The sequence below is a fragment of the Microtus pennsylvanicus genome, chromosome 12 (genome assembly GCF_037038515.1).
Source record: "Microtus pennsylvanicus isolate mMicPen1 chromosome 12, mMicPen1.hap1, whole genome shotgun sequence".
Lineage (NCBI taxonomy): Eukaryota > Metazoa > Chordata > Mammalia > Rodentia > Cricetidae > Microtus > Microtus pennsylvanicus.
The window spans coordinates 63241091-63263906 of NC_134590.1; the positions used below are offsets into that span (position 1 = coordinate 63241091).

Sequence of the window (22816 nt, forward strand, 5' to 3'; positions counted from 1 at the left end):
CTGCCATCCCTATACTCCACTTAACTCTGCATCTGCTGTCCACACTACCTAGTGCACAGGAGAGCTTCCAGACATCGTTGGGAACCCTCTCTCATCTGAGTCCTGTGATGGGAAATCCTGCCGTCGCAGGCCTCTTAGTTATGTTCTGGTTCAGAAAAATGACCAAGTAGGTTACTCCTTCCTAATGGGCTGTGCTGGGATACTAGTTAAACATCCTTGCCGGGGGCCAGCTGGAATCAGAACTTGCTTGCATCCAGAGAATTAAGTTCATACTGAGGATCCTCACGTACTCTGCTGAGTTCACACCACAGAAACAAGGTAAGAACGGGAAAAGCATTCCGCAGAGAACCAAAGCCGGGTGGTGGGAAGCAGGAAAGTCCCAAGGAAAGGTCTGGTGCTCTGGGATTAGGTTGCAGATCTGTGGAGTGCGTAGGGTCTTAGGTCTCCACAACCTCGCAGCCTGCCATTCCAGAATATCTATTCTGCCAGATCTATTCTGGAGTGGGCAGGGTAGCTGTGGGCTTCCACAGAGGTGACCCGCCAAGAGCACAGACCGTTACGGAGTAGGGTTGCTGGCCTGACCGCGAACCAGGGAGCTAGGACCAGCTAGTACAGCCTCCTTCCGGGAGTCTGTCGCCCTGTCCTCGGAGAGCGATCTGCTCCCTACCTAGCCTTCAACAAAGTCCCATGAGCCATTTGCTACACCTAGAATAAGCTTAGTTGCAAGGAAGCAAGTAGTCGGTTCTTCTGCCGCCACTTCGCCGATAAACGAAACTCCGAGGCTCGGAGCTGCGAACATGCAAGACTGACTCTAGGAAGTCCTGAGCTTAGCGACAAACCGCAAGCAGCTCATCCTTCCAGGAGGAGCCTCGGTGAGCTCTCGCAGTCGGGGTAGGAAAGCCACCCGGATGCACGCTGGGATGGCTAGTCGGGGAACTGGCCGCCCGTTGCACACTGGGATTGGTAGTCTGGGGCGGGCTCGCCCCTCACCTAGCCAGAGCGGGCGCCTCCGGGCCAATGGGAGCAGCGCCGGCCCGGCCAGCCCCGCCCCGCGCCTCCGGACGTCTTTGCCGGGACATGGCCGCTACCGGTACCGGGTCCTTAAGCTGATTGCCGGCTGCCGGAGCTAACTGCCGCCGTCAACAGTCCGCGCGGGCCGGTCCCAGGCGTCGGGACGGCGACGATCCGCCGAGGAAGCGGAGCTCGCCATAGGACGCCGCCGCGGCGGGCGCATGGCGTCCATCTTGCTCAGGAGCTGCCGCGGCCGGGGCCCTGCTCGCCTCGCGCCTCCCCGCGCCGCCTCCCCGCGGGGTAAGTGGCCGCGGCACAGCAGAGACCTGTTGTGGGTGGTCAGGGTCCTGCGCGGGACACCCATCTACCCCATGCCCCGAGGCAGCGCGGCGATGACAAGCACCCGGCGGCTCTATGCCGCCGGGGCTGGGCAGCTTCACTGTGACCTTAGTTGCCCTGGTCGCCGCAGGTCACCGCTACCGACGGAGGCGTTGGGAAAGTTCCTTAGGGCTGTGGCTGCCCTGGCGCTCCCCTCGATGATGAACAGAGCCCAGGCGTGCCCTTTGGCCCGCTCAGGCCTGGAAGCCGGAACTCCGGGGGAGATTGGGTTTTGGGTGATGCCAGCACAGTGGGCCACTCCCTGGGGTGGGGTGGCCGCTGACTGGAGTTTTTTTAAGGAAACTTGGATGTGTCCTGATTGTAAGTTACGGTAAGGATAAAACTTGGTCTACGAGAGTGGAACCCAAGATTTTATAGTTTACTGATAGAAGCACAGTTCTCACCTTAATAGTTGGAACAAGGCGTGGTGTGGAGCAAGGCGTGGTGGCATATGCCCTTAATCCCAGCACTGTGGAGGCAGAGAGAGGCAGGTGAATCTCTGAGTTCCAGGCAAGCCTGGTCAACATTTCGAATTTTAGGCCAGGGTACACACAACAAAACAACAACAGCAACGAAGTCAGTTACGATCGGTAGAAAGACAGCAAAGTCTGGGTTTGGTGCGGTCTTTCAAGCTCCCTCTGCCCTAAGGGCTGTCCACCTGTTAACTTGTTCAAGTACTTCTGGCCTTTCTTATTTCTATAGCCTAATTATGGATTAAAAATTATCTGGTAGTTTTTGTGTATGTTCTTATTATTCTAGGCATAAGAATGTTTTCTGTAGTTAACCAGTGCCCTTTGAACAGAAGTACTGCTTCCCTGATAGTGGGTTAGTCAGCTGGTTAGCTGCGGAACCAGTAGGGCAGGGCTGGGTAGCTGGTAGGGGACTCACTGGAATAATGTGCTGTCAGAGGCAGTAGGCATAGGATGAACATCCTAGTTTTTAATCACAGTGAATAAGTTGAGGGCAACATTGTGCCAAAATTCTCTTGACTCTGGAGTACCTACCTTGTTCTGCACTTTTGTGTGACATACTTCATTCTCTTTGTGTTTCTTTGTTTTCTTCCGAGACACATTCCATTAGTCCTTGTAACAATTTCTCCTATTTCCTTTGATTTTCTTGACCTTGACAGTTTTGGTGAGTACTTAGGTCAGGTGTGTTGTAGGGTGTCTCTTTTGGTGTTTTGCTGAAGAGTTCTGGGGCGGAAGGCACAGATTTTCAGCGCTTTTCTCATACATGCTGCAGTTAAGGTAAACTCATCATGTTTGATGTTGACCTGGTTCCCCGGCCGAAGTGTGGCATTTCTTTCCTTCCCCTTCGCCTTGCTATGCTGTTCTCTGTGAAAGGAAGTCACTTGGTATGCAGAAGTGGGGCCGACAGATCTGGAGTGTATGAGAAAGAAGCATCCAGTCCACACTGTCACTTTGTAAGCCTGTGAGGACTAGTCAAGGCTCAAGGAAACCAAAGAAGACTGGCTTCGGGTGAGACGAGTTCCTGCAGCTGTTGACAGCTGCAAGGTGTCCCAGACCTGGAAGCTTTGCATGAAGGTCAGGGAGGATATTGCCTGGAAGGATGTAAAAGTCTCTTGGAGACCAAGTGAAGCAGGGAAAGACATTTAGTCTTTATCCCTGTTCCTGACACTGACTTCCTAAAGCTTTTGGAGTGATTAACAGCAATGGGTTTTACCCCACCCCAACCCCCCCACCGCCCAGACAGGGTCTCCCTGGGTACCCCTGGCTATCCTGGAACTCACTCTATAGACCAGGCTGGTGCCTCTCAAGTGCTGGGATTAAAGGTATGTGCCAGGGGCTGGAGAGATGACTCAGTGGTTAAGAGCACTGACTGCTTTTCCAGAGGTCCCAAGTTCAAATCCCAGCAACCACATGGTGGCTCACAACCATCTATAATGAGATCTGGTACCCTCTTTTGGCCTGCAGTCATAGATGGAGGCAGAATACTGTATACATAATAAATAAATAAATCTTAAAAAAGGTGGGGCTGGAGAGATGGCTCAGAGGTTAAGAGGTTATTATTTTATAATAAATAAAAAAATCTTTTAAAAAAAGGTATGTGCCACCATACCCAACTGGGTTTGTTACTGAAGGAAAGTAGGGAATAGGCCTAGGTAGATGAGGGGAGATGAGGAGAGGCCTGTAGTGAGCTGTAGTGAGATTAGAGGGCTAGGACTTAACCCTAACATCCTAGGAGGCAGAGAATATATAGTGGTCAGTGGACCAGAGGAAAGAATGCTGCAGAAAGAACCTGGGTTGCTCAGGACTGTCCTGGGCATGTCCTTGTCTCCTCTGGCTATTCACTTGTATGCTTTGTGGTAAACTGTGACAATGACCAGAGCACTGTGCTGGGTTCTGTGACTTGTTCTAGCAAATTATCAAAACCAAGAGGGTCTTAAGAGATGGCACAGCAGTTAAGAGCACTGACTGCTCCCAAGGACTTGGGTTCAATGCCCAACACCTACAAAGCAGCTCACAGCTGTCTGTAATTCCAAGATCTGGCAACCTTACACAGACATATATGCAGGCAAAACATCATTGCACATAAGATTTTTTAAAAACCTTATTTTAGACTTTAGAAATTTATGTGTACTTATGTGTCTGTATGGGTGCAGGTGGCTATGGAGACCGGAACTCATAGAACTAGAGTTGCAGGCAGTTATGAGCCAGCCAGTGTGAATGTTGGCGACTGAACCCAAGTCCTCTGCAAGAGTAGCAAGTACTTTTAACTGCTGAGCTGTCTCTTTAGACCAAACGCCAAATTTACAGACAGCAGAAATATAGGCAGCCTGTGCAGCGTAGTGGAATATGGACCTGCAAAGCCTGTCACCCTGGATGACTTTGACAGTGGAGCAGGACCAGCCCTCAGATGTTATTTGGGGGAGAACCCAGGAAGGGATCAGAGTAAAGTCCACCCATTCCATCTTCGGGGTTCTCTGGGGGTGTTTCTGAGCCAAATCCTGTAGAAGTAGGATTGGAAGGGGCAGAGAGGAAGTTCTGGGCCTCTTTGGATTAAGAAGAATCTGGAAAAATTTGGGTGGCCCTCGTCTGGATTTAACATGTAACACTTTCAGTCACAGAAACTTAACATTAAAAAAAAAAAGCCGTGTAAACTTGTTGCTTGTAAGAATGTAGCTGAGGGTCAGCTAGATGGCTCAGGTTCTTGTTTTCTGACCTGAGTTCCAATCCCAGGACCCACATGGTAAAAGAAGAGAACCAAATCTTGCAAGTTGTCTTCTGACCTCTGAATGGGTGCACATACAATAAATAAATACAAAAATAAAATTTAAAAACAAACATGATTTTATAATAACAATGTAGCCATATCTTTGTTATGAATTGTGAATAGTGGTGAAGGGACCATAGTTTTCCAGGTTCTAGCAGACCCTAAATATGATCTCTTTCCGCATAGAGCCAGAAGATCTCCCTCCTGACATAAACTGGTAAATGGATGCTGTTACTGCTACTCCCACTGCTTGGAGGATTGGGCCAAGGTGACCTTGCTGGCCCTTGCTATTGCCTGACCTCTACATGGGCCACCTGGCCCCTGCTGAGAATGGTACCTCTGGTCCCCACTATGCAGAGAGCCTGTTCTCTCCATCCTTCCTGCTTCACACAATGGTGTGAATGAACTCTCAGTGTGTCAGGAGACTTAGAGTGGATTAGGGAAAGTGTCCAAAGTGTGTTCTAGTGATCATCTCTACTGTTTTTCCATAAGTGGCTTCCTTTAGAAATTTTGCTTTGCTAGGCGTGATGACACATACTTTTTATCCCAGCACTTGGGAGGTAGAGGCAGGCATATCTCTTTGAGTTTGAGGCCAGCCTGGTCTACAGGGTGTTTCAGGACAGCCAGGGCTACACAGAGAAACCCTGTCTCGAAAACCAAAAACATGACAATAATAATAAGATAAATAAAAATTTTGCTTTAGTTACATTCATTGTGTGTATGCATGTATTCCTGGACTGCCATAGCATACTTATGGAGGTCAGAAGACAACTTGTTGGGAGTTATTTCTCCTACCATGTAGGCACTGAGATTAAACTCAGGTCTTGAGGGCAAGTGGTTTTATCCACTAAACCATATTGCTAGCCTTATAGGGGCTTCTTGGTATTTTTTTCCCTAGTAGTTCTTGTCCCTTGGAATTGTTGTTTGGTCTGTAAGGTTGTCTGCTTGCTAGGATTCAGTGTGCCCTTCCCCCTGCCTACCTACACCAACAATAGCTAGCACAGTGGGAGAAGACCGGGAGACCACGGGCCTTCAGTGCCCCTTCCCTGGGACTTAGCCTCAGACCCAGTTTCCAACTAGGGAGATTAGATGCTCTGTTCCACCATGCTTTGAAGCCCTTCATCATGTATAACAGTCCTCCAGAAACTTACTGGTAGGTTCCGTTCAGACCTTCAAAGATGCCTGGTTGACACCTGTTTGCTGACTTTTCTTTGTTTTTGTCATAGGTAGTCGGAGGGATCGAGCTTGTCTCAGTTGTACCAGCACCGTGGGGTTGATAAGCCATGAGTAAGTAAGCCCATCACTGAATGTGTCACTGTGCATGTCTGCTTGAGGATGTTGGCCATACACCTGAAACTGACAGCTTCTTTATTCTTTGCTTGTGTTCCTTTTAAATCTTTATGTGTTTGCTTCGATGGTGATAACCATATAATGTTGGTGAATTTTAGGAGAATAAGTACCATAATCCTAGTACCCAGTTATGTATACTGGCATTTTGGTGTACTTCCATTTTGGTAGTTGTTTTTGTCTATTAGGTTTTGTTTGTTTGTTTTTTTCAAGGTAGTGTTTCTCTATAGCTTTGAAGCCTGTCCTGGAACTCACACTGTAAACCAGGCTGGCCTCAAACTCACAGAGATGCGCCTGTCCCTGCCTCCTGAGTGCTGGGATTAAAGGTAGACACTACCTCCCAGTTTGTTTTTGTTTTGTGAGACAGGGTCTCCATATATAGGATGTATGGCTCAGACTGTGTTGTAATAGGAGCTGCGGGCTATGTTCCACCACCCAGTTCCCACCACCGGCTAGCTTTACCTGAAATAACAACATACAGACTGTATTCTTTTAAACACTGCTTGGCCCATTATATCTAGCCTCTTCTCGGCTAACTCTCGCACCTGGACTAGCCCATTTCTAATAATGTGTGTAGCACCCCAAGGTGCGCTTACCGGGAAGATTCTAGCCTACATCCATCCTGGGTCGGAGCCATCATGTCTGCCCAGGAGAGGGGAGCATGGCCTCTGAGCTCACTTCCTCTTCCTCCCAGCATTCTGTTCTGTTTACTCTGCCTACCTAATTTTCTACCTATCAGGGCCAAGCAGTTTTCTTTAATTGACCAATGAAAGCAACAGATAGAAATATGACCTTCCCACATCAAGACTGGCCTTGAATTTTTGACGACCCTACTGCTTAGCCTTCCAGTTACTGGAATTACACGTGTGCTCTGACATGCCCAGCCTGTCATTTTTACTTAGGCATCTGGTTTTTGGTATAGTTGTTATAAGTATAGTTTTGTCTACCTGGTATGACTAATCACCCCGTGCTCACACAACTGAACTCTTTAGTGGCTTTCCACAGAATCTTGCTTAGTTCTTTTCAGCTGTTTGTGGCAGTATTGGGTGTGTTGGGATCTGTTCAGGACAAGGCAGACCCTCCCTTGAATACTTTGGTCTTTCCAGGGTACCTGCAGCTAGTCTTCTTTGTCCCACTAGCCAGCTCCCAAATCATGACCTGGAGACTTATTATTAATTATGAAAGCTTAGCTGATAGTTTAGGCTTGTTTCCTAACTAACTCTTATAACTTAAATTAACCATGTCTTTTAAACTATTTTTTTTAACATGGCTCAGTTACCTTTATTTTGTCCTTTATTTTGCCCATGCTGCTTGCTCTGTGTTCTGGCATCTCCTGTCTTCTTCCCAGCATCCTTTCTGTCCTGAAAATCTTGCCTAGCTATTGGCTGTTCAGCTTTTTATTACACCAACCCAAGTGACACATCTTCACAGTGTACAAAAAGATTATTCCACGACAGGTACCTGCATCAGGGATGCTCACAGTATGCCCCTCACCTCGCTCTGGATGCAGAGTGAGTATCGTGTATTTAGCCATTCCCTTTGGTACCTAAAGCCTACAAGATGACAGTGCCTATGAGATGGTGGCAGCGTTTCAGATAAGGCTTTCATGGTGTTGGAAAGCCAGTTTCCCGGATGTTCTTGAAAGTGGCACCAACACTCTCTGTTGTATATAGGCTCGGACTTGCCCCAGGGTTGCTGTGCTTCTTGCAGCCCGAGTTTCTACCTCAGCCCTGTCTTACCTAAGGACAGGGCCAGGAGATGCCCTTGGCTGTCAGCTCAGGTCAGTGAAAGGGGATTCATCTCCTTCCATTTCCATGTCCCTGTCACTTCCTCTGGGAGAGCAGGAAACCAGTAGTGCCCCGTTCTGTGCTCCTCTCATTTCTGGAGGGTTTGTGTTCACTTAGAGCTGGGAGCTGATTACTCAGCTCTGAAATACAACCAGTGGTGCTTCTTGTAACAGATTTATTAATTCCCTAAAATAAAGACAAGGCATTTGTGAAGACTTGATTTCTGTTAAAGCATGTTTGACTTGATGCCCTGTCAAGTTCTGGGATGAACAGGCTTGCAGGCTTCTTGGACACAGCTTCATTTCTGTGGCTGGATGGCTACTGCATACCCATCATTTGGTCAGATCCCCGCACAGCTGACTGAGAGAGTCCTGTGTGGACTGCCGCCGTGCGCCTGTTGAGTGAGATGTTCATTTGACTTCTCATTGGATAGTCTCAAGACCTCTGTCACGGAGCCGTCTTTGTGCTGCTGGTAGTGGCATTAATGTCTGTGTACAGAGCTGCTTTAACACTTTTATGTTTGTTTTTGGGGGTTTGTTTTTGTTTTGAGACAGGGTTTCTCTGTGTTACAGCACTGGCTGTCCTGGAACTTGTTTTGTAGACCAGGCTGGCCTCAAACTCACAGAGCTCCACCTGCTTCTGCCTCCCAAATGCTGGGATTAAAGGCACCACCACTACCTGGCTTAGTTTCTTTCACTCTTCCTGAAGTGTGCTGGTGAGCTGGTGAGGTCCAGTAGGCCTTGCTCTTGGAACTTGGGAGGAGTTAGAATAGGATTTGGTTTTAAAGTGCCAACACCAAGTGGAGGTTAGGGGAGTGCTCTGTAGGCTCCATTTCTCTCTGTAAATTCATGAAGGTGTGATTAATAGGTACTGTGACTTATGACTGAATTGGCCTAGATAGTAATCCTTACTGCAGGGCAGTATATATGACTAATACTGGGATCAACCATATGCCATTTTCCTTACTAAGTTCTCTAGCTGACACTCGTGTAGGGACCAGTTCCTCATCCTGATCACTCTGAGATTTTGAGTGTCCTAGATGAATCTGTTAGTTCTTCTACTCTACAACAACCTTTGTGGAGTTGTGACTGAAACACCATTAAACCTGTCAAACCACTTGAGATTGGCGGTTTTTGTTTTGTTTTGTAGTGTTGAGAATAGAACCTAAACCCTTGGGCTTACTAGGTTCATTTTGGGATGAATACTCCCAAGATTAGCACTTCTTCTTTTCTTTTCCTTTTCTTTTTTTTTTTTCTTCAGAGATGGGGTTTTCTGTGTAGCGCTGGCTGTCCTGGAACTCCTTATATAGACCAGGCTGGCCTCAAATTTAAGAGATCCTCCTGCCTCTGCCTCAAGTGTTGGGATTAAAGGTGTGGGTCACCACCTCAGTTGTTTGTTGTTTTAACAGAATCTCCTGTAGCTGAGGCTGGCCTTTAACTCTTGATCCTGCTACCCCATCTCCCAAGATTTGGAGTTAAAGAGCGGGGATGGAACTGAGGACCTTACACTAAGCCATCTTCTACTGCTAAACTACCTGCCTTCCCTCTGCTTTCTTCAGACATTTCCATCCGGTGTGGTGATATACTCCTTTAGTCCCAGCAGAGGCAGGCAGATCTCTATGAATTCAAGGGCAGCCTGGTCTACATAATGACTTCCAGGCCAACCAGGGATACATAGTTAGACCCTGTCTCCCTCAGCTACCCACAAAAAGATTTCTCTTTTTTTTTTTGGAAAAAGTGGTATCATTTCTGTTAGGTCCTGACCTTGGCCATTCAGGCAGTTCCTAGGTGTGTTCCACCCTCATTATCCTTTTCTACTGTATTGCCAGGTGCTTTCTGCTGCCAGTCTGTCTGATAGTTTCTAAAATCTGGCCTCTTCACATCATGATGTTTGCCTCCTGCTCAGCTCACTAACAGCACAGGTCCAGAGTATGGCTGGACCCACCTCTCCTGTCCTAGTGCCCGTCTGCCTCAGGCCAGCTTCAGTCAGGGACACAGCATGGCAGCCCTGCTAGCTTAGTGCTCATTACGCTGGACGCTCTTAGCCATGAGGTGGCCGCACTTCCTGCTGTTTTAAAGGGTTTCCATTAGGGACGTGTATTAGATTTGTCAAGTACCTTTTTGTTTTGTGTTGTTTTGCGACAGGGTTTTTCTGTGTAGCCTTGGTTGTCCTGGAACTCATTCTGTAGACCAGAATAACCTCAGACTCAGAGATCTGCTTGTACTGGGATTAAATCATGTGCCACCATTACCACCTGCTTGTCAAGCAGCCTTTTTTTGTTTGTTTGTTTGTTTGTTTTTCGACGCAGGGTTTCTCTGTTACTTTAGAGTCTGTCCTAGAACTAGCTCTTGTAGACCAGGCTGGCCTTGAACTCATAGAGACCCACCTGCCTCTGCCTCCCAAATGCTGGGATTAAAGGCGTGCACCACCACTGCCCGACTGTCAAGCAGCTGTTTAGCATTTAAGATTCATATTAAAATGTGAAGAACTGTGCTTTATTAGTTAAAATTTTTTTTCAGTGCTGGGAATCAAACCCAGAGCCTTACACTGCTAGGCAGGTGCTCTTCTACATCCCCAAGCCTTGTTTGGTATGAAACAGTCTTTCTGTGTAATCCAGGGTAGTTCCAAAATCAACTCTGCCTCCCAGTACTGGGATTATAGATATGTGCCACCATGCCAAGTTTTAGCATTTTTCTTGTACGTTAACCATTTTGAACATTTGCTTTGAAAGCTAACATTAGTAACTATGATGTTCTATTGACCATCTTATACATTTTAAATCTTATGGATGAGCAACAAAAACTTTCATTTTGCTGAGCAGTATAAGAATCTGTGTGCATGTAAATGTAAGTGTAAGCACATGTATGTGGTGCTAGTATGTGCATCTGGAAGCCACAGGTTAACATGGAGTATCTTTTTTAGTCATTCTCCACCTTATTTTTTGAAACAGGATTTCTCAGTGAATCTAGAATTACTGATTTTGCTAGGCTGGCTGGCAATAGTGATCTGCCTGTCTACCTCCGATGTACTGGTATTATAGGTGCACACCACTGTACACAGCTTTTGGACTGGGGATCCAAATTCAGGTTTTCATGCTTCACTGCAAGTACTTTACCAGCTGAGTCACCTCTCTAGCCCATGTAAGAAATCTTGACTCCTGGAGCTGGAGAGATGGCTCATTGGTTAAGAGCGCTTGATCTATTTGCGAGAGCCTGGGACCCATTCCCACATAGCCAACTGTAACTTTATATCATAGGGTCCGCATCCTCCTTTGTCTTCCATAGCTACCTGACATGCACGTGATGCATAAACATACATGTAGCCAAACAATCACCCATAAAAATAAATAAATAAGCCGGGCGGTGGTGGCGCACGCCTTTAATCCCAGCACTCGGGAGGCAGAGGCAGGTGGATCTCTGTGAGTTCGAGGCCAGCCTGGTCTACAAGAGCTAGTTCCAGGACAGGAACCAAAAAGCTACGGAGAAATCCTGTCTCGAAAAATCAAAAATAAATAAATAAATAAATAAATCTTAAAAAGAATGCTGAACTTAATACATAGAACTCTCAGAAATTTTTATTTATTTTTGTAATTTTTTTCTTTGCTTTTTAAAAAGAAAGAAATTCATGAGTTCTGGAGGTGACTTGCTAGGTGCACATTGGTATTGGTTTACTGTGTTTTGTTTTTCTGAGACAGATCTCTCATTTGTAGTCCTGGCTGTCTTAGAACTACACACTATGTTGACCAGGCTGGCCACAAATTCAGAGAGCTTCTCCAGCCTCTCCCTCCAGAGTGCTAGGATTAAAGGAGTGCACCACCATCCCTGGCTGGATAGCTCGATATATTTACATTTGTATACATACAGCATATCTATATATGTGAATGTGTGTGTGCTGATATGTATGTGGAAGTCAGAGAACAACTTTTGGGAGTTGATTCTTCCACCTTAGGTCTCCAGGCTTACCCACTGAGCCTTCTTGCCAGCTCCCAGTATTCGTTTTTCAGCAAGTACCTGTGTGTGTATGTGTGTGTGTATTTACACATACATGGTATAATGCAGGTGTGGAGGTCAGATGACCACTTGGTGGATGGTGATTGGCTCTTTCCTTCTCCCATGTGGTTCTTAGGGATGAACTTAGGTCATCAGGGAGGGTGGCAAGTGCCTGTATCTGCTGAACCATCTAGCCAGCTCTTACACTACATTTAGTGCTCATAGTGGCAAAATTTGCTTTTGGAAATTGAATCGTGCTGATGGATATCTCTGCAGAGCATAATCCCAGGGCATAATGACGCTGCAATCCAAGCTCTCAGAATCTCATGTCTTAGGCTGGGACTAGGTACTAAGTATTCTACTATACTTTTTTCCCCCCCTGTATCATCTAGTTCCTAAACCAGGAAGCAGGTGTGGTCTGATGTGGTATATCCACAGGCCTCTAAGTGGAGAGTTGTCTGCACTTCTGGAATCATCTCTTGATTTTGGAGGCTATTGTTCTGCTGTTCTTCCTTTCTGCTGAGGATGACTTGGTTCCTTGACATCACTTCCCTGAAGAACAGAGTGACTTATTGTGGCTGGTGTCCTTCCTGGCAAGGCCTCTCCTTTGGCTACTGGCTTGCTTCATGCCTTTCTAGGAGCACCCAGTGGTTGGAGGCTCTGGGGTGCACCAAGGGAGTTGTCCTCTTGGGAGTGGCCTACAGGCATACTTTTGACATTTGTGTGATGTTGATGAAAGCTATAAACACTGACAGCAGGGGGGGTATCTGTCGTCCGCATCTGTGTATGTGTGACTTATGTCAGTCTGTGTGTCCCATTCCTGTTCCTGCCTTCCAGATAGCTCAGAATATGTAGCTCGTGTGCTAAGGCTCAGACACTGCTCTTTTGTAGTGCTACTTAGTCTTTCTGCTCCTTACTTGAAGCCTGGACATTCAGGCTGGGCAGAACATAGCCTCAGGACACTTAAGTAAGTGATCACCCTTGCTAAGATTCCTGGCTTCATTATGGAGGTAGGTGGGTGCAGTGGGGGGCGTATTGGCTATTTGTTTGTTTGTTTGGGGTATGCATGTAAGGTGAACCTGTGCTATGGTACGCATGTGGAGATCAGAAAACAAACTTGGGAAGTCAGTTCTCTCCTACCATGTGGATCCCAGGGATTGAAATAAGATCGTGAGATTTGATGGCTAGCACCTTTACCCACTGAGCCATCTTGCCAGCTCCAGTGTATTTCTTGTTGAAATACTGTGTTTGATTGGTGCTATTTCACTTCATTTGGTAGGTTATTTTTCAGAAGAGGAAAGGCAAAAACAAGAGGAAGTCAGGAGATAGGGTGGTGGAAGCTAGGCCTATAATCTAGCCCTTTGGTTAGCGCCAGTGAGCACCAGCAGCACCAGGATGAGTTCTGTATTGGTGGAAAATTTAAGAATGTTATATAATTTGGGCCGGGTTGTAGCTCAGTAGTCAGCACTTGGTCTAACATGTGGGAGGCCCTGGGTCTTATTCTTAGCACTGCCAACAACAACAACCAAAAAAAAAAGTGATTTTTCCACTGCTTAAAAATGGCAAAACGTTATGTGTAAGTTGTTACTAACAGTGGTTAGTAACTTCTCTGATAGGTCAGTGATAATGGCTCAGTGGGTAAAGGTCTCTGACACCAAGCCTAAGTTTGATCCCCAAGATCCACATGGTGGAAGGGAAGAATGGACTCCTACAAATTGTCCTCTGACCTATGAGGCTCTTATACCCAGTCTTTCCCCAACAACAACAACAAACTCTCTGATGAGTTTAAGAAGAGCAAGATCTTGACCCAGCCCTTAGCCAGAACACTGTGCTGCCCGCTTCATCTTTGTATGTGTGTCTTTACCTTGACCCATTGGCTGCCCTTGCACCTGCAGGCATCAACCTTTCTGTGGAAGCCACACCTTTCCTCAGTGAGGATGGGAGATTGATATTTAAAAAGCCTGATGATGCACTTGTTTCAAGTGTAGAACTGTCTTTCTCTATACTTGAAGGGGCAAGGGGAGGCCAAGGTAAGGGGGTAGGAAGGAAGGGCCTGCCGTCTCTCTGTTGGTAAGCTGAGTGGTACTCTGAATCTGGCTGTGCTGTCTTGTTCCTTGTAGCCTCACCCTGAGTGATGTAACACTATGGTTCAGGACAGAGTGGATTCAAGGGCCTTTTCATAGCTCCAAGGAAAGCTAGAGGTGTGGAACTGGGTGTGGCTTGGGAAGAGATTGACAGTACTTTACCAGAGCCCTAAGGAGATAGATGAAGCGGGGGTGGGGGCTGCCATACATGCTCACAGACACACTGAGTCACTGTTTTCACTGGTCCACGGATGTCCATACCACTCTTCTCTGATATCACTGCTTGCTGTCAAATCATTGTAGGCTGTGACAGAGGACAGATTTGGAGTTTGGAGAATGCCCAGTGATCGCACCAGAGCTGAGCCTAGCAGCTAGAGCCTTGGAGCCCATTGAGTCTCATGCCCTGATTCTGGTGGGCTGATCGTGCTCTGTCCCAGCTATCACTGTACGTTAGGCACTGTGAGCCAAGGCCGTGTGCACCACTAGTGTACCTATGAAGCATTGTGGCTCTGGAGTCATACCTTGCTTCCCATTGCTTTGACAGGGCAGTCACTGTTAGCTCCATTCCTAAGTGTATTTTAACATGAGATTACAAAGGAAGCTCCTGAAGTCCAGAGAGGTCAAGTTATGAGGTCATTGCAATTGCAGCAAGTGGCCCAGCATTTGTGTGTGTGTAAGTGTGTGCGCGCGCGTGTGTGTGTGTGTGTGTGTGGTACTGTTACTTGAAACAGGGTCTTATATGTAGTACTGACTAACAAATACTGACTCACTATCTTACTCTGTAGCTCACGGTGGCCTCAAACTCAGAGATCTGGATTCTACTTCTTCCCAAGTACTGGGATTAAAGACATGTACCACTGCTGCCCGGCTACACAGGCTTTTTTAAACTATTTTAATTTATTATGTGTAGGGGCAGGATTTCATGCTATGGCACCAGGATAGAAGTCAGGACAATTTAATTGCAGGAGTTGCTCTTTCGTTACCAGTGTGGGTCCCAGGGATCTAAGTCAAGTCATCAGGCTTGGCAGCAGGCAGATTTATACCCTGAGCCATTTCATCAGCCCAGAGCTGCAGATGTTGAGCTCCGTCTGCTTCAGTGGGTTATGGTCCCCCACGACAGGCCTCTGGAGTGGTTTTAGAGTTGGTGGCCACCTAGAGGTTGGTTTGTAAATGACTGGCGGGGAGAGGTTTCTAATGTACGATTTAAACCTGACCAAGCTCAGCTGTTTCATGAGCAGATGGCAATCTCAGCACTGACTCTGGCTCCAGATGGTGTCAGAAAAGGTCTTGTTGATACAAACCCTGGGCTGCCCGTTAGGCCTGGTCCCCACTGCAGTTGGTCTTTGTGGTCACTTTGTGAATGAGTACTACTGGGTTCCAGGCTGTCCTGTGAGCTTGATCCTGTGTGGACGAAGAAGTCTTAAGGTTTTGGGAAACAGCCTCTGGCTGTGGCCCCACCTGTTTTAGGGCTCCTACGGAGCCTTCACTCTGGTGAAGAGGCATAGGCCCTGAGGACACATGTGCCTCTTATCTCTCCATGGCAGGTGTTTGGTAGCTGCATGCGTCAGAGTACACTGAGGGGGAAAGAAGGGACAGAGGTGGGGGAGTCATGCTAGAGCCAGGTAAGGGAATGGACCCTGGACTCTCCTTTGGCGTTTTCCCTTTGTTCCAGTGCCTTCTGTCAACCAAGAGTCACCTGTTGAGAGAGAATATCCAAACTGGATGGACTCTTGACTCTGGACCCTATACCCTCGAATTCCAAAGTTATGAATATCACTTCCTGCATCAGGTGCCAGGGACTTCTCCTATGTATGCATGTCTCCCTACTGTTGTGTGTCTTTGAGGACTTACGAGTTAGGCCAGTAAGGCTCACACTCATGTGTGAGGTCTAGCTAGGCCACACACCATCCTAGCCCTTCTAAAGGCTTCCTTCAAAGAAGTGGGATACTTAATTTGATCCACCATGGAGTATGATTTAGTATTTGGTACTGAGTGGTCAGATAGGTAGGATTTCTCATTGCGGTTTTTCTGTTGTTCCCATTTCAAGGAAAATTCTATCTCGCTGCTGTCCTCCAGTCAACCCTGTGTACCTCTGCTTCAAAGGTGAGCCCCGCAGCTGTTGGACTCAGAGGCTTGAGTGCCAGGGCACCATTGCAAGGGCAACATGGACACCTGCCTCTGCAAGATTGGTTGTCACAGGACCTCAGTACCTTCCTGTGCGCAGCTGGCACTCATCACCTCCCCTAGGAGAGGACTCTGTGATAGAGAAGTCCCTTAAGTCCTTGAAGGACAAGAATAAGAAGCTGGAAGAGGGTGGCCCTGTGTACAGCCCGCCAGTTCAAGTGGTAGTAAAGAAGTCCCTTGGGCAGAAGATACTGGATGAACTGAAGCACTACTACCATGGCTTCCGCCTGCTCTGGATCGACACCAAGATAGCTGCCCGCATGCTGTGGCGCATCCTCAATGGCCACACGCTGACCCGCCGGGAGCGCAGGCAGGTATGGATGGGGCACGCCGCCGTGCTCTCCTTTCTACTCAGCTTATTCTACTCCTTTTGATAAAAGTCAGTAAAGGTTTATAAAAAATGAACCTTTCTCATCCTCCTAGTGAACTGTAATGTGAATACTAACACATTCTTTCCTCCCTTGGTGATTTCCTTCAGCCTTGCCCTTGATCTGGGTCTGTTTCTACTTCATAGACACTATGTCCCTTGGGGAAGTCTCTCAGTTATTTCTTTGACTCTGTGAGCCTGGTATGTAATTCCTTCTGTCCTTAAGCTCTGAAAAGGCCCTTCCTGAGGCTGGAGAGATGGCTCAGTCATTAAAGCACTTGTTGCACTTAACATTATATGGGAGATGCCAGGTGATAATGGTGCACACCTTTAATCTCAGCACTCGGGAGGCAGAGGCAGGAGGTTCTCTGTGAGTTTGTAGGCCAGCCTGGTCTACAAAGTGGTTTCCAGGACAGCCAGGGCTACACAGATAAACCCTGTCTCTGGGGGCGGGGGGGACAAAAAGGACTTTGTGGGAGTTTGAGTTTAAAGATGACAGATTAATCTGGCAGAGGAAATTTCAAGACAAGATCTTTTCACCCAAGCCTGACCTTCTGAGTTTAGTTCCCGAAGCATGTAAGGGTACAGGGAGAGAAATGGCTGCACCAAGTTGTTCTTTCTCTTCCACGTGTGTACTATGGCACACATTCACCCTCCCACATACATGATAGGTACACACATGTGCTTACACACATATAATGAAATAATTGTTTTTACCCAGGTTTATAGTGGGGATCAGGAGCAAAAGCTGAGTGGAAAGACTTGAAAAACTTACAGTTGGGCCAGAAAAGCCAGTCAAAAGTTGGAGCTAAGGATAGTGCAGTTGTTAAAGAAATTGGAACCATGGGGCTGGAGAGATGACTCAGTAGTTTAGAATGCTTATTGCTCTTGAAGAGGATCTGGGTTCAATCCCAGCACCAGTGTGGTGGCTCACAACTGTCTCTAACTCTAGTCACCAAGACTTTAGACACTCTCATTTGACCTCTTTGTATACCAGACATGCATAATGGTACATAGACATACATGCAAGCAAAGCATTCGTGCACATAAAAACAACAACAAGAAAAAGAGAAAGAGATTGGGACCTTTAAAAACAAGCAAGTACTTTGTGAGAAACATGCCTTTAGGGCATCTAAGGAGTTGGTCAGACTGTGGCCTGTAGTAGGCTCTGCTGTGGAAAAATTTAAACTCATTTGAAGAACTTCACAGGTTCCTCTACTTGCAGGGGGTGTTCTGGGATAGCTTTCGTAGATAGCTATCTTATCTAAATGGCCCTCCTTTGGGCCGGTCTCACATTCTGTGCATCTGGTGAGCTGTGGGTTAGCACCCAGTCCTATTTTTCTTAAGGCCATTAGCATGTTTAGACTGTGAGAAAGAGGTGGGTTTCTGGAGGTTATCTGCCAAGAGTCTGAGTCACACCGTGGTGTAGTAATGGTAAGAGAGATGTTCCTGCCCTGCTCTGCCCACTGATCTTTCCACATCTTTGCAGTTTCTCCGGATTTGTGCAGACCTCTTCCGTCTAGTGCCCTTCCTGGTGTTCGTGATCGTGCCCTTCATGGAATTCCTGCTGCCTGTAGTTGTAAAGCTCTTCCCCAACATGCTGCCATCCACATTTGAAACCCAGTCCATCAAGGTGAGGCCACTGGGACTTTGAATGCAGTTTGATAATTAGTCTAAGGATTAGGGCGACAGCTAAATCGGTAAAGAAATATTTGCATGAAAACACAAGGTCTTGAATTTAAATCCCTGGAAGCATGTAAAAACCAAGCTGGGTAGTACATCTGTAATCCCAGGTCTCCTATCATGAAATGGAAGGTAGATATAGGATAATTCTTGAAAGATCATGTGTCAGCTAGGGGCAAAACACAAAAAAGAGACCCTGTCTCAAACAAGGTGGTGGTGAGGACCAAGGTATCTCCTGATTTCCACACACAATGTCCGCACTCATGTAAGTCAATGTACATACTCATACGTTAAACATACAAACACACACCCAAAAAAATAAATAACAAATAGAAAGAAAATGAGTCTAAAATTCCTTCAGACCACACACTATTACATGTGTTGTCTGGTTCTTTTGTGATGCACCAGCTGAGCTAAGTGATTATGTCAGACCAAATGAGGCCCCAAAACCTCACTGTCTGGTCCCTCATGAAACAAATATACCAACATCTGCTGTGAGGTAAGGTTGAGGCTTCCCACAGACATTTTTTAAAAATGATGAAGTAGAGTTTAAGAATATGTCACATTTAGATTTTGTCCCTTGAAGAATATGGGATGTGGGCGACTTGTCTTATAGTAGGCAGCATTCTAAGCAGGCTTCAAGACTACTTCCTACTGTAGAGACAGGTCATGGCGGAATGCAAGAGGGTTCACCTTTAGTTTTCTCTCATAGGAGGAAAGGCTGAAGAAAGAGCTTCGGGTAAAGCTAGAGCTAGCCAAGTTTCTCCAGGACACCATAGAGGAAATGGCCCTGAAGAACAAGGCAGCCAAGGGGAATGCCACCAAAGACTTCTCTGCATTTTTCCAGAAGGTGTAGTATTCCCATCTGTCACACCATGATTCAAATGTCAAGCACTACTAGGCCTTTTCTTCCCTCTTCCTTCCTTTACTTCTCTTTCTTTCTCTCTCTCTCTTTTCTTTTCTTTTAAATTGTATACTCAGAAGATAAAGCTCTAAGGACAGAGCTTAAGCTAACTGCCTGCTCCCTGTGCTCAGTCCCTCTCAAGGGAGCTGTAGTGTATACAAATGCACCTCTTCCTGCCACTGACAAACTGGGGTGTGGCATGAGAGCCCAGGGCAGTGCCCACAGCCCTGATGGAAAGAGTACAGCAGAACTGACTGCACACTGGCATTCCCAGTCTCCTGGTGGACAGCAGCCTGGATGGTGATGCACGAGTAGGTGCTGTGTATCTAGTGCTTCCTGCAGGCTTAGAGTGCCTGAGGTATGACCACCCCTGGAGAGCTTGGTGACAGGTAGGTGGTCTGGCCCTCTGCATCTGCTCTCTCGGTTCCTTACTTCCAGCTGGAACCCAAAGCTAACTCTGGGAACAGGAGAATGCATAGTTTGTACTTCGTGATTAATACTTGGGATTACTTCTGCAGATCCGGGAGACAGGAGAAAGACCCAGCAATGAGGAAATCATGCGTTTTTCCAAATTATTTGAGGATGAACTGACCCTGGATAACCTCACGAGGCCTCAGCTGGTGGCACTGTGCAAGCTGCTGGAGCTTCAGTCCATCGGCACCAACAACTTCCTGCGTTTCCAGCTCACCATGCGCCTGAGGTCCATAAAGGCTGATGACAAAGTGAGTGGCAGTGAAAGTCACAGCTGTTGCAGAGTCCTGTTCTGGCCACTGTGAGGCGCCCTCTCATCTCTGTGTTTTGCACAGATTCCCTTTTCTCTCCTCAGGGCTCTGTCTTCTCGCTTTTCTTGTCATTGTTCTCACATAGCTCAGGCTGGCCTAGAACTCACTAAATGGCCCAGGCTAGCTTCACATTTGTGGCGATCCTCCTGCCCCAGGCTACTGAGTGCTGGAATTACAAACATAAACCACCACGCCTGGTTTGTTTGTTGTTGTTGTTTTGTTTATTTGTTTCTTTTTGCTTGGGAAGAACGGTTCTGGGTATTGAACCCAGAGCCTCACAGTGCTATGTAAGCACTCTGACTCCTGGGCTGTTCCTTTAACCCTCTTTTCTTTTCCCTAATTCCTTTAGATTTATTTCTGTATGAATGTTTTAACTGTATGTATCTATGTGTACCATGTGTGTGCCTGGCACCCTCAGAGTTCAGAAGAGGGCATGAGATCCTGAAACTAGAGCAATAGATGGTTGAGAATGACTAACCCTATAGGTGACGGGAATTGAACCCTTGCATGATGGAAGAACAGCTAGTACTCTTATCTGTTGAGACTCTCCAGCCTTGCTCTGTTTTCTTTTTCCATTTTTCATGCATATGTAGTATTTATATGGGTATGTATTGCTCATTTGTGGTGTGCACGAGTGAGTTCATGTGTATGCGTAAGCCCAAGGATGATGTTGGGATCGTCCTCAATTGTTCTTCCATCTTACTCAATCAAACCCAAAACTTAACACTATAGCTAGTTTCCTAGCTAGCTTGCTTTAGGCAGTGCCCAGCCTCTGTCTTCCAAGGCTGGGTGTCACGTAACCCAGCCTAGCCACCAACTCACTATGTAACCACGATTAGAATTTAGCCAGGCAGTGGTTGCGCACATGCCTTTAATTCCAGCACTCGGGAGGCAGAGACAGGTAGATCTCTGTGCGTTTGAGGTCAGCCTGTTCTATAAAGTGAGTTTCAAGGCAGACTTCAAAGCTACAAAAACACCCTGTCTCCAAAAACTAAAAAACAAAAAGATTAGAATTTAACTCTTTTTTATTTATTATGATTTATTTATTTTTATTTTATGTCCATTGGTGCTTGCCCACATGAATGTCTGTGTGAGTGCGTTGGATCCCCTGGAACTAGAGTTACAGACAGGTATGAGCTGACATGTGGATACTGGGAATTGAACCTTAAAGACAATTTTTTTTAACATTTATTTACTTAGTGTGTCTGTGTGTGTGCAAGCATTGGGCATCACACATTATATGTGTGGAGTCAGATATACTTGCGTGAGTCAGTTCTTTTAATCCATGTTGGTCCGAGGGATCAAACTCAGGTTATCAAGCTTAATGGGAAGTGCCATTTTGCTTCCCTGGCCTTCAGTCAACTCTTAATTTTCTTGTTTCCCCCCCTGTAGGGATTGTAGTCAAGTCTCACCACACCTAGCCTTAGTACTCTTTCTTTGCTTTTTAATTTTGAACAGACAGGATCTCAGTTATCAAGCTAACCTTGAACTTTGAATCTTCCTGCCTCTGCCTCCCAAATCATGGAATTACCAGGTCTGACTTGCCTCTCCCTGCCTTCCTAATTTCTATTCTCTTCCCTCTCCTTCCTTCCTCCCTGTCTCTCTCTTTTTATTCATTTATTTTGAGGCAGTCAAGGGCTCTCTACTTAGCCCTGGCTGTCTTGGAATTTGCTGTGTGCACTAGGCTGGCCTTGAACTCACAGAATTCTGCCTGCCTCTGCCTTTGCCTCTCAAGTGCTGAAATTAAAGGTGTATACATGCCCTTGTTTTTCTTTCCCAAATATACTAGTTATAGTTCATAACTAATATTGTAGGACTGGGGAGTCTGTGGGTCTTTTGCCTTTGTCGTCCTTCTTGCTTTTTGTCTGTTTGCTATATCATTTTTTCAGAACTACAGGCACTGACTGTATTAACAGAGAGTCTTTCAGGAAGGACGCACTCAGTGAGCAAGCCCAGGGGGCTTTGGGCTGGGAAAGTGGCAGGGAGCTAGCAAGGAGAGAGCTAGCAAGGAGCTGACTTTTATCCTCAGCAGGCAGTAACAGTTACCTCCTCTCTGTCAAGGTGTCATTAGAGGCAAGTGGAGACCCATGTTTTCCCCTCTACCCCTCACTGTCAAGTGGAGACCCGTGGTTCCCCTCTACCCCTCACTGTCAAGTGGAGACCCATGTTTTCCCCTCTACCCCTCACTGTCAAGTGGAGACCCGTGGTTCCCCTCTACCCCTCACTGTCATGTGGAGTCAGGACTTCGACACCTGTCCACAGTCATGAGACCAGGTTCTGTGGTGTCAGTGGGAGCTTGGTGGGAGGCAGTAATGAGGGACTTCTGCCCTGGCAGCCAGGGTATCTGCAGAAGTGAGGAAGGGGGTGTTTACCTTAGAGGGTCAGCCAGTGCAATGGGAGCCCATGCCCTCACTTGTTCTAAAGTTACCCCTTAACTGTAACTAGTCTTTCTCTGTCCAGCCAGCTAGCTCCCAAATCGTAACACAGAGACTCCTTATTAATTATGAAAGCTCGGACTATAGTTTAGACTTGTTCCTAACTAACTGGCTCTTATTATTTAAATTAACCCATGTATTTTAATCTATATTCCACCACATGGCAATACCTCTCTTCCATCTTGTACCTCCTGTTTCCTCTCCATGTCTCCTGTCTTGTCTTGTGCACCTAAAATCCTCCTCTCTTCCTTTTTCTCCCTGGAAATTCCACCTATACTTCCTGCCTAGCTATTGGCCCTTCAGCCTTTTATTACACCAATCACAGCAATATATCTTCACATTGTGTAATAATATCCCACAATACTTAACTTGTGGGTGGGACCAGGTAGCAGTGTGGAGAGACAGCTATGTCACTTGTAGCAACAGAGTCACATGGAACCTTGCTGCAGAGTAGGGATAGAGAGCTTTCCTTTTTAGACCAGGCTGGCCTCGAACTCAGAGATCCACCTGCCTCTGCCTCCCAATTAGAATTAAAGGTGTGCACCACCACTACCCCACCTTTTTTTAACTTTTAAAATTGTATGTGTATTAGTGTTTTGCCTACATGTGCATCATATAAGTGCCTGGTTCT

General features: G+C 46.7%; 1 protein-coding gene across 1 annotated transcript in view; it reads left to right on the forward strand.

Moving 5' to 3' along the window:
- The first annotated feature begins 1043 nt into the window (after nucleotides 1-1043).
- Letm1 (leucine zipper and EF-hand containing transmembrane protein 1) overlaps nucleotides 1044-22816 on the forward strand; it is a 37809-nt gene continuing 16036 nt past the window's right edge. The window contains exons 1-6 of the mRNA XM_075943958.1: nucleotides 1044-1311; nucleotides 5850-5910; nucleotides 15878-16328; nucleotides 17871-18014; nucleotides 18777-18914; nucleotides 19487-19690. Of these exons, the coding sequence (XP_075800073.1) occupies nucleotides 1233-1311; nucleotides 5850-5910; nucleotides 15878-16328; nucleotides 17871-18014; nucleotides 18777-18914; nucleotides 19487-19690 (1077 nt within the window). The 5' untranslated portion in view covers nucleotides 1044-1232. The remainder of the gene's footprint in view (nucleotides 1312-5849; nucleotides 5911-15877; nucleotides 16329-17870; nucleotides 18015-18776; nucleotides 18915-19486; nucleotides 19691-22816) is intronic.